The following is a 12,384-nucleotide window of genomic DNA, read 5'->3' as shown; positions in this document are numbered from 1 at the left end:
ATAAATAAAAACAAAGGGTTTAAGAAATAAACTAACGTACTTACCATATTTTCCCAAAAGATATCAGTCACTTTAATCCAGGGTTCACTTGTTCAGACTCGAGATCGGCAGAAGTCTCTTCACTCGCACATCTACAGTTGCGCTATGGGCAACATCCGTGGATTCCCCTGTGACAGCTATGTGAAAGAGTGCCTTTTCAAAGCCATCCCTGACCAGGACCGGGAATCCCTGTGGCTGATTTCCCTTCTTTTCTAAATTGTTGTCCCCGTCTCTCTCGGGATCTCACATCTGCCCCCTTTGGACCGGCACAGTTCGGATGCATTGCGCCGAGGCTTTGCAGAGCCAAAGAGAGACCCCTTGTGAATTTCATGGCCACGTGACCGGAACCCAGAACCCAAGTGTTAAAGTGGTACTAATTTCAGAGGAAACTTGAAGGCTTTCCTGGGCTGCATATTTGAAGGTCAAAGTACTACACTTGCTTTGAAGGCCAAATTATGAGGGTTTCAGGTATTCAGACTTCTTGGATAATAGGGCACACTAAGTACACTTTTTGCTTTTATGCTGTACTGCACAAATACAGAGCAGAAAAAAAAAACATGCATTTTTTTTTTTTTCAAATGAGAGACCTTTAATTGTCTACTAACAAAATAAATGCCAACAACCTGCATACATTGTTCCTATTTACTACGATACATTTTTGAAGACAAGGAGCGCTTTTGTTTTGCTGTTGTAACACTTCCCCGAGACAGTTAATGTGCTAAATAAGGCATTATGCATAACTTAAGTTAAATATACTGACACATTTTATACTCTGTGATTATTTTCAAATATTTCTAATGCTTGCATATGTATCAATTCTAACACATCAGCTGGGCATCCTGTGATATGAACATACATGCAAACAAACCAAAATACTCATTTACAATCATACATTTACACAGCATAATTATATCTATCTACACTGCCTGGCCAAAAAACAAAAACAAAAAAAGAATTGCAGTTTGGATTTAAATAAGCAGACACTTAAGAGCCTATGATTGGATCATTATTGCAGTGATTAAATATGTTTCAGCTGGCAACAATTCTTTTAACCCTAACTGATGCAGTGTGTAGCTTCTCATTTCTTAATCAACCATGTCGGAAGACGTATCCCGTGGGCTTGGAAAAGATGTTAATGTGTATCAGAAGAGGCAAATTATTGGCCTGCATCAAGCAAAGAAAACGGCTAAGGAGATTACTGAAATCACTGGAATTGGGTTAAGAACTGTCCAACACATTATTAAAACCTGGAAGGATAGTGGTGAACCGTCAGCTTCACAGAAGAAATGTGGTCGGAAAAAAATCTTGAATCAGAGATCACTAAAACGCTTGAAATCACATTGTACAAAATCGACAGTAGAACTCACGGCTGTGTGTAATAGTGAAAGAGCATTTCCACACACACAATGCGACGAGAACTTACAGGATTGGGACTAAACAGCTGTGTGGCCACAAGAAAGCCATTTGTTAGTGAGGCTAATTGGAAAAAACGTCTTCAATTTGCTAGGGAGCATAAAGATTGGACTGTGGAGCAATGGAAAAAGGTCATGTGGAGTCCAGATTTACCCTATTCCAAAGCGATGGGTGCATCAGGGTAAGAATGGGAAGTGCATGAAGCGATGCACCCGTCATGTGTAGTGCCCACTGTACAAGACTCTGGAGGCAATGTCGTGATCTGGTGTTGCTTCAATTGGTCAGGTCTAGACTCAGCAATGTTATATGGCAATACAATGAAGTCAGCTGACTACCTAAATGTACTGAATGACCAGGTTATCCCGTCAATGGATTTTTTCTTCCCTGACAGCATGGGCATATTCCAGGACGACCGTCCTGACCTTAAACCCATTAAAAGTCTTTAGGATGTGCTAGAGAAGACTTTACGGAGTGGATTGACTATCATCAATACAAGATCTCGGCCAAAAATTAATGCAACTCTGGATGGAAATAAATGTTGTGACGTTGCATAAGTGTGTCGGAACAATGCCACGACAAATACGCGCTGTAATCAAAGCTAAAAGCGGCCCAACAAAATATTTATTTATTTATTTATTTTTTGGCCAGGCAGTGTATCTATCTTTTGCTCACTTATCTAAGCTTTCTAACTGAATGGAGAAAAAACAACAACAAAAAAAAAACACTAAACATTGGCAACCATGTTTCTTATGGGACGAGTACAGTTGTAACACAGTGTTACATCTGTCCCCTGCTGATCACCTTGCATGTTTGCCTGATTTTCACTGTGACCTTACATCCTAGGATGTCCCAAAATACATTATTGAAGGTAGACAAATCAATAATTACAACAAGCAAAGTTTCCTTTCATGGTCATTCAGAAATAATGATTTACTCACAATGAAAGAGGAGTAAGAACATTTAAAAATTGCCCCCTAAAACTGATGTTCTCTAATTTCTCATCAATGTGTATACAGAGCTGAAATTCTAACAGGTAAAAGATAATACTATCCTCTCAGGTGTGTGGTAGTAAGAGGTTTAAAGGGATAGTTCACCAAAAAATGAAAATGATCTAATATTTTATTCACCCTCATGCCATCCTAGATGTGAATTTCTGTCTTCTGAAGAGCACAAACTGAGATTTTTAGAAAAAATATTTCCGCTCTAAGTCCATACAATGCAAGTGAATGGTAACTAGGGATGTGTAAGACTAGTCCACTAGATGACTAAACGGTTCTGATGCTGCTAGTCGACACTGGAATTACTAGTCGGTTAATATTTCCCCCCATTAAACTGATAATAATTTTCACACATTTACGTTTGGCTTTATATTTTTACAGAAGCTGCACTTAAATTACTGTCATATTAATGTTACATATTTTAAATAGAATTAATAATACAAATATTATTTAAAAAGAGGATATCTGGAGCAGATACAGAGTTTAATTTCACCTCAGGCTGCGCGTGCTTCTTCCCTCTCTCACTCACTGCGCGCGCAGGAAAACGTCCTCTCACTAGACAAGCAAACTCAGCAAAGTAGTTATGAAATCACTTCGGTGGTGCGGGAATTGGCTTTCCAAATGTTTGAAAGTCCCTAAGGATGTTTTCACATTTGAGTCTTCTTTACATCTGTGCATGCTTGTACGTTATTTTTCCACTGAGCTGGGCTTTATCAAGCGTAGGATAGATGCCTCAGGTGAGTCAAGTCCCGTCTTTCACCGGACCATGTCGATGGGTTAATTTTGCTCATCCAAAAAATTATGCTTTTGAGTAAGTAGTCTAGAAAATAGGCTAGGTATGCCATTTTTTAATCTGCTGATTAAGAAGGCTATTTTCAACGAGGTGCCTACTGCTGAATGGTTTAAACTATATTTTATTCTGTGTGCAAGTCATGTTTAGAATACATTAGGTTTATTGTAGGCTATATCACAGGCCTATTTTTTCTATCCTATAGCTATTTTTTTTTTACATCGTAACTGTTATTGGTTAACGTTCTTTACCGAACAGCTGTCACATTAGATCAATGGTTTATGCATGACTGCACGTCGTGAAATACGCGCAACTTTTCAGCGCATTTTTTTCTCTCTCGTAGATTTGGCTTACCTGTTAATTATTTTCAATTATGTCCTGACTGTTTTAATATGTTAAGTAACTTTTACTTTCCGTTAACATTAGTTTTTGATCTAAGAGATAACAAAAAATTAATAAACAATTGCCCAATTCCGTGATTTCCGTTTAGAACAGACTTTTAATGGTTGTTCCATTGATCCTGCACTATTCATTCAATTGTTTTCAATAAATACGTCTGTTAAATATTCGCTAATGTTGATTCAGTGAATGCATGTCATGTTCTATATTTAATGTACAATGATCATAATTCAAGGCGAGGACGTCGCAGATAAATGCCCCTTTTCAGTGGAATTTAGCATCGGATTTGGAATAGATTAAGTATTTTAAATGGGTCGCATAAACACTTCTTTTTTTACTGTTTTCTGAAGGTTGGTTTCTCTTTAGACCTGTCGGTTACAAAACTTCCGTTTAAACGACAGTCAAATTAGTCCTAGCGCACATCCCTAATGGTAACGAGAACTATGAAGGTCCAAAAAGCACATAAAGGCAGCATAAAAGTAATCCATACGACGCCAGTGGTTAAATCGATGTCTTCAGAAGCTATATAATAGGTGTGGGTGAGAAACAGATCAATATTTAAGTCCTTTGTTTTACTATAAATCTACTCTTTCACTTTCACATTCTAAAAGTGAAAGTAGAGATTGAAATATTGATCTGTTTATCACCCAAAGTGATTGCATCACTTCAGAAGATATAGATTTAACCACTGGTGTCGTATGGATCACTTTTATGCTGCCCTTATATGTTTTTGGACTTACAGAGTTCTGGTGACCATTCACTTGCATTGTATGGACCTTCAGAGCTGAAATATTATTCTAAAAATCTTTGTTTGTGTTCAGCAGAAGAAAGTAAGTCATACACACCTGGGATGGCATGAAAGTGAGTAAATTATGAGACAATTTTCATTTTTGGGTGAACTATCCCTTTAAGAGTTTACAGATAGATCCAGTGTCATTTTTTTTTAATGTTTTCTCCTAATAGTCTTAAAATTGTGTCAGATAGATTTACACTTTCTATGCTGATGCTTACATTGTGCACTGTTCTCAGTGCTATTTTTCCAGCATAAATTGTTAAACATTAACAAATCACTCATGCTAAACATTATGAAAGAGAAATAATACTTAGTATTTCAAAAACTGGGGCAAATTTGTATTCTGCATAATTTAGTAATATTTAGGATGATCTTATGTTTCTTAGCATTCATGCTGCATACTTTTTATTACTTTTTATTGATTTTGACCTAGGGAACACCTTACCAAGTCAAATTCCAAAACCTTACAGAAAATAAACTCCATATGAATCTAATTCTGATTAACCATGTTAAGGTGAAAGTGATGAATCTTTTACAGTGGAGAGATGAGCCAAATCCTTTCACCTAAAGTGAACTTATACAGAATGCTTCTGGACACTGGCCATCTTATCCAGTCAGGGAGAACACTCCTGAGATATTTGAATACCCATCAGTCACCTTGTTTTGGTCTCAGTTTTATACTCCTCTGTTAAAGAAATAATTACTTCTATAATTAAGCATTACTGAAAAGGTTGCACAGTATAATTTCAGAGTATTGGAGAGATGCTTTGAATCCAAGTGTTTATTTCTAATTATACATGCAGATAAAATATGGCTCATGTCTAAATGATCCGGTAAACTGATCTCTGTGTAGTACTTGATGTATGTAAAATCATTATGTTTGGTTTACGGGTTTGATTAACAGTATTCTGCTTCATGCAAAATGTCTTTCAACTACTTTCCCCTTCTGGACACTATGTGGTACTTCAACACCCATCATAAATGAGCAAATTAGATTCAGTCACAATCAGTTACCATAACGCAATTTATTAATTGAGGAAGAATATCATTTGACAAATACATCATTTAAACAGGAGACATGATCTCTGCCAATCATTAAGCTTTTCTGTTGATGACAAGGGACTGTTTAAGCTATTCAAATACTTACAAACACTGCACAAATTCAGAGACAATTAGAGAATTCATGATGCCATCTTATGCATGGCTACTGTAATTGTTCCATGTGTTTTCATCAAAATGTTCCTGCAACAACAGAATTACATTAGGGTTATTATTTAATATTAAAAGGTGGCTGCAATATTTATTATTAATAATTTGTGTGTGTGTGTGTGTGTGTGTGTGTGTTTGGGGGAGGAATTGGGGTTGGGGGTGCACATGGCCTCAGTTATAATAATGGTCCCTGTAATAATGTCCCTGGTTTGATTTTCAGTACTGAATACAGATAGTAAGTCGTTTTTCCAAATTACCTTATTTTGATTTATACCGTTTGGTATAGAACTATAAAATTGCAATATCGAAGCAGAAAATTATAAATGATAAATTAAATGAATTTTAAAAGCCTTAAAGCTCCCTTTGTCTAAGAGAGATATCTTTATCAGAATCAGCTTCATTGCCAAGTATGCTTACACATACAAGGAATTTGTCTTGGTGACAGGAGCTTCCAGTGCACAACAAAAACAGCAGCAAGACATAGATAATAATAAAAAATAAAACTAATTATACACATACGTCCAGACACACACATACATACATGCATACATACATACATACACATGGGTAGTGCAAATCTAATACAATCTTATGTACAGTGCAATTTTTTTTTTTGTATTTTGTTTTCAGAGGAATGAAATGGCAGATGAGGTTGGATGTGTTGGATAAATATAAGAAAGACTAAACTGTGTATTGCACATCATTATTGCTCAATGGGGCAATTTAACTGTTCATGAGATGAACATTTATATATTTTAATGAGGATCCTCAGCCATTAGATCTCTCATTTTTTATTAATTTTTTGTTATCTCTTAGATCAAAAACTAATGTTAATCTTCATGTGTCTTATGTAGATTCTTACCCACAGTAAGACTCCAGGCACACAGTAGGGCAGTAAGTTGGGTCTTTGGTTAGGGAAGCAGCTTGCTTGGCCAGTACAGAAACAACTCCTCCATGCTCATCACAGAGTGAGCCTCGGCCTGGAGATAAAGGAGTATAAATGATTATTCATTCAGTTTTACTCCCCTGATATTAACCGAGAGACTACATGTCATAGTTGTACTTTTAAAAGTTCTTTTCTTTCTCTTTCCCTGGACCATTGAAAACGAATATGTCCAGGCAAAACATTTACTAAAAATGTCAAAACACTTAAAATAATGAGTGACAGTTACAGTACATATGATATACAATTTCCTTTGTACTCATATGTAAATTTTAACTTTAAATTCTTGATTAGTTCAAGTGCAAAACAGTTCACGGGCATTATAAACTATGTCTACTATCCAACTAAATTCATAACACACTCATCATAATCTAGGGGATGAATGAGACAGAAATGATAGTTACATCCTAGATTATGGCCTTGAGCGTCTGTGCACAAAACCCCAACAATGGCAATTTTTTTCATACTAGAGAAAGAAAACACAGATTAACAACAACTTTACCATCTCCTGATACCGAACAGAAGTATATGCTTAACAAAGAATGATAAATATATACACTTACGTATCGTCAAGTTGCTGCTCCAGTGCACCCTCCATAATATCGGATAAAATGCTGTTAAATTAACCGACAAGAGGGGAATACTGTGCACACAGTTGCGTCGTTGTTTATCTTCTTCTTCTTCTTCTTCTTCTGGTTTGATTTGGCGGTTGCAAACCAGTTTGCAGGTGCATTACCGCCATCTACCGGACTGGGGCGTGGAACAGTAGATTTGCAGGAAAAGAGAGGAGAAAGAAGAAGAAGAAGAAGAAGAAGAAGAGGAAGAAAAGACTAAATTCTTTTCATCTAACCGGCGTTGTTTATTTTCTGCTACTTCCAGGATATCAGATGGCATTCTAATATGTGACCCAAATACCACAGCGACCTCTAAGGTATAGCGCCATCTAGCTGAAGTCAGTCTTGTCAAGAAAGAGAAAATAGGACAATCTTCTCATGCAGTATCTTACAGCCCAGACATGCATTACATGCATTTGTGTTAAAAGAGATACATATGACAACAAAACTGTAAAACCAAGATGGCAGGTCATGAATATGTTCATAGTCAGCACAACCATAAACTGAATATTGTATATTTGTTCATTTGGTAATCTGTATGAGATACAGATTACTTGATTTTATGTTTCTTGGCATTCATGTTGACTTGCAGGGACTAAAAATGAAATGTTTTTCAGTTTGTTTCATTCTGAGTGGAAGCTGTATTTTTTCGTTCCGATTCTGGTGTTCCACAGCCTACTTTCCAATTGGTAACCAGTTAGAATTAAATATAAGAACTGTTAATAAGGTTCTTTTTAAAATGACAGTACTCTGTGCTAAGGGTGGGTGATGTACCTGTAAAAAGGCCAAACTATTAGTCCGATGTCGGATTCCAATAAAATGGCTGAAGGTTTCTGCATTGTTCTGTCTTTTCTGAGTGCTGAAGCAAAAACACTTATTATTAATTTGCACATTATCAATTGACGTTATTAATTTTATCTGACTCAAATTTTATATTAATCTGACTCCAATTTAAGTTGAACCTCTAATTTAGATTTAAGCTCTAATTGATTTCTGATCATTCTTATAATTTAATTTAAAAGTTATTGATTACTCTGAATCGTCTTAACTTTCATTATCCTTTCATTCGGGTCCCGATTGTCGCTCAGAGTCATATGCCGGCCGATTAATTACACAGATATCACGGACACAAAATCGCCAGTTCCGTTCATAGTCAGCGGCTGCAGGGTTTACTAATATCATCTGGTTTGGCCGCCTACTGCTTGCTCATAACCAGATGATAGTTTGATTTTGTCACGTTTCATACAACTTGCTAAGACGGTGATAAGCAGTGACTGGTAGTCTTACGTGGTTTTCTCCTATTCATAAGCTCCAGTAATGATCATTATCTTGGACATAAGTTTGCATTAACAAAAGGCATCCCTCGAATTTACCGGTGATAATGATTTCGGAGGAATACAGAATAAATCAAAAAGTAACAATTTATTTGCCAGGTCGGATTTAAAACCTATGTTACAAAATCAATCAATGCCAATTTCACACATGATCAGAATAAACAAACATTCCTAAAAATAAAAGACAAGTTAAAGATACATACCTGGCAATAGAAAATGACACGCAGCATTAAGCTTGGGATATCTGACTACAGACTCCCCAAGTTCCTTGCCAACCATCCTTAAATATCCAGACAGAAAACACTGTGTACCAAATGGTGTTGTCCTTTGAACAATGAGAATTTGGGGGTGAATGGGTTCTTGACTTCCTGGGGTTTAACCTTATTAATATAGGAGATCATTTAAATTGCGGGTCAAGGAGGGGGATAGGCCTCCAGAATTATGCAGTATTTGGCAAAGACCTTATAACTTTGTCACCATTAGTTTTACCGACACGGGAAAGAGACCATTATACCAGTCGCACAGATACCTCTTAAATGAATCAAACACATAGAGTTGCATTCTTTGTTTTCATGGTATTTTTTTACATATAAATCTTGTGTCTTTGTATTGGTCATGAGCTGTTGAAGGGGAGAAGGGGGAGAGAGAGAGAAGAGGGGGAAGCAAGGTGATTTGCAATGTATCACACTGTGGTGATATTCAGGTGAAGATTTTCAGCTTTGTAAAACAATGCAAAGGCGATTTGCAATTTATCATACGTGGTGATATTCAGGTGTAGATTCCAGCTTTTGTAAGAGAGTTCAGATGTTGTCTGAAGTCGAAAGTTCTTTGTTATTCCATGAATTGATGTGTGTTGGGCTATCTGACATCTTGGCATCGGCCTTACATACCAGCTGCTGTGTTGCCAGATCTCGCAAGAGAAACAAGCGACCTGGTGTAGACAAACCAGCTCAAAATAAGGGCTTGCCTCACCCAAAAAAAAAAATAAAAAAAATAAAATAAAAAAAAGCAATACATTTTTTTCCCATGTGGGGGAATTATCAGCATAGAAATCATTATGACCACTCACAGTTGAAGCGAATAATGTTGATAATCTCCTAACAAGGCCACATGTCATGGTCTGGGTAGATTAGATGGTGATCGAACAATCAGTTCTCGTAGTCAACGTGTTGAATGCAGCAGAAATGGGCAAAAGTAAAGACCTGAGCGACTTTGACAAGGGCCACATATTTATGGCCAGATGACTGAGTCAGACCATCTCTAAAATGGAAAGGCTTGTGGGGTGTTCCCAGTCAGCAGTGGTGAGTACCTACTGACAGTGGTCTGAGGTGGGACAAACAACAAATCAGCGAGCTGTGTGTTTTGCTGGCGAACTAATGACTAGGTCTCTGCTTTTTCTGCAAATACACCTGCATTCTAGAGTGTGCCCGTTGCGCTGTCTTCAGGGCTGAGCCCGTAACTCTGCTGTTTTGTTTCTCCCTTTTTGTTTGTTTGTTTTTGAAAATCACTGCTAGTTGTTCTGAAACACTCTTGCATTTATGAGTTTAGTGTTTTTGTTGCTCTAATGCTGCCTGTGCTTTGTTTTCTTTGTTTTTGTTTATTTTGCTTTATTTTTTTTGTTTGTTGACTTAAGATTTATATTGGTTTGGCTTAACAATTTTTGGAGTAATTCTGTTTTGTTTTGTTTTTTGTTTTGACAGGATAGTCTCAATCTTTTCCTATCCTTTTAGATACTTGTGGTAGCAGGGGCGTGGTCAAGCGTCCGTCCGGAGAGAGAGAAAGCAGTAAGGGTGTTTGCACCTGAGCTAGATTATGTTTACCACCTGTTTCTAATTCCAGTGTGCATGGGGAGAGCGGCATATAAGCAGCCATGCCACCAGCAGAGAGGGAGAGAGTCTGGCACAAGGAAGGCCATAGTGCTCCTGAAATTGTTGCGTTCAGTCTGTTGTATTTGTTAAGCTGATGTGTTTAAGTGACTACGTGCCTGTGAAGCTGATGAGTTTGTGAAGTTGAAAAGCACTGAAGTGGCCGATTAAAAGTCTTACCTGAGCCTGGAAAAACCCATTTCCCTGTGTTCTCCTTCCCTTCTGCTGTGAAGTTTGTTACAATACTCAAATAGATTTGTGAAATCATTGCTAATATTTAAGTATTTCTGATCTTAAGTTGAAGGTTTGTGTGTCTTGTCTTCTTAGCTCTGGTCCATTTAACGGTGGCCAGCACTTTATTTTTAACTGTTTATTATTGGTGTTTTCCTCATTGTTATTGTTTTTGTTAATTCTTTTCTTTTGTGTTTATTCAGGAGCTCAAGGCCCAGAGTAGGTAGGCTAGCCGTTCCCGTTTGCAGTGGTGGTCTCCCCCCGTCACAGAGTACTGTGTAGATTTCACCTCCTATTTCACTTGTGTGCGTGTGTTCGAGAGATATGGTGCAAGTGTGGTGATTGTGTATCTTTTTCAGAGGGAACATTTGGCTTGTGGCTAGACCGCTACTGTTAAGCCTTGGCCCTTTAATATAATTTGTTTTGGATATATTTTGTTATAACTTGTAGTGTGCCATTCAGCTGCTTCTGGCCAGTAGTTCCAGCACATACCCTGTAGGTTGGTTGTAGTTTTAACTAACTTATGTGCATTTTATCTGATCTATTTATTGCCTTGTGTAAGCTAATAAAGAAAAATATATTTTGTATCCATGCCTCCTGCCATTTGTTGTTGGGAAAACTTGAACCTGTGTGGCCTTTGTTGGGTTAGCATTTTTCCCTGGAGTATTTTCCAGGGTGGCATAGTCTGCTTCCATTTAATAAATCTCAAGATCTGTACTGTGACTTCTATATCCCTTGCTAACTCTGGCTACATTTATATTAAACATATCCCCAAATATATTTCAAATATACATCTGAATTATTTTATATACAGTACTTATTTTATTTTCAATTATTTAATCATTGTTATTCTATTTTATTTTAATTATTAGTATTATTTTTTTAATGACAGATCTGCTTCTCGGTCAAAACCCAACAGCATTAAATCTGTATTAATGCATCAAATCTAACAATTAAACAGTGAAGGCTTGGAAACAACTGAGAAATGTACTTTTACCTCGATATTTTTCCTTGCATTTGGATTAATCGTGCATATATATGTAGTAATTATATATAGTTGCCTAAAAGGTCTTCAGCATGCCATGGAAGATGTGCAATATGGCAAAGAAATGTGTGATGCAGCGCTTTCCTTCAGAATCAAAGCACATGGTTATGCTCTACTAAAAAGAGTGAAGCCCTATTTTTTGGGCAACAGGAAGTAGTGGTGTAATTCTGAAAATTCACTCTGATAAACTATTTAGTCTTTGGTTTCATGAAAAAATGATCAGGACGAAATTAACCAGTTATTTACAGGTTACGAGCATTTAAAACAAAAATTTTAGCTCTGGAACAATTGAAAGGGATTTTTTTTTTTTTTTTTTGTGGTAATCCTGCAAAAAATGTAGTTTGTTTTTGGTTTTATTTTTGTTCCTTGAAGTGTTTTTAGTCCCTGGTTTTATGTTTTATTTTGTTATTAGTAGGCCATTTTTGGTAGGCTACTTTTAGCATAGTACCATATTGGGTTCAGAAGCTACAACTTTTTTCCTCCCCTTTTTCATAAATAATAAAAGCATTATATATATATAATACAATCTCAAAGGGCACGGAAATACATCCAGTTAAAACTGGCAAGCTAACATTTTGCTGTCATTGTCAATGAGATCTCCCAGGGGAACTTCAGTGGCTCTAGTAAGTGTTGAAATGTGGATATCTCTTCAGACGACCCCATGCTCTGACTGCAAGTAGAATAAAAGACCAGTTTTGTCTCCATCCATCA

At 36.8% G+C, this 12,384-nt stretch overlaps 2 protein-coding genes across 2 annotated transcripts in view; both read right to left on the bottom strand.

The window, feature by feature from the left end:
* Positions 1-4,340, bottom strand: part of LOC127414958 (monocarboxylate transporter 5-like) — a 31,615-nt gene extending 27,275 nt beyond the window's left edge. Inside the window, exon 1 of the mRNA XM_051653377.1 lies at positions 45-4,340. The gene's annotated coding sequence lies outside the window, so the exon portion shown is untranslated. The remainder of the gene's footprint in view (positions 1-44) is intronic.
* A 1,098-nt stretch (positions 4,341-5,438) lies between these two features.
* On the bottom strand, positions 5,439-7,302 carry LOC127414812 (ragulator complex protein LAMTOR5-like). The gene is made up of 4 exons (XM_051653138.1): positions 7,148-7,302; positions 6,989-7,050; positions 6,504-6,621; positions 5,439-5,674 (listed from the first exon to the last, which is right to left on the bottom strand). Exons 1-4 carry the CDS (start codon positions 7,180-7,182, stop codon positions 5,614-5,616), a joined length of 276 nt encoding a protein of 91 aa, XP_051509098.1. The 5' UTR covers positions 7,183-7,302; the 3' UTR covers positions 5,439-5,613.
* Positions 7,303-12,384: the final 5,082 nt, after the last annotated feature.

The sequence above is a fragment of the Myxocyprinus asiaticus genome, chromosome 24, assembly GCF_019703515.2.
Source record: "Myxocyprinus asiaticus isolate MX2 ecotype Aquarium Trade chromosome 24, UBuf_Myxa_2, whole genome shotgun sequence".
In the NCBI taxonomy this organism is placed as follows: domain Eukaryota; kingdom Metazoa; phylum Chordata; class Actinopteri; order Cypriniformes; family Catostomidae; genus Myxocyprinus; species Myxocyprinus asiaticus.
This window is presented reverse-complemented; position numbering and strand designations above follow the sequence as displayed.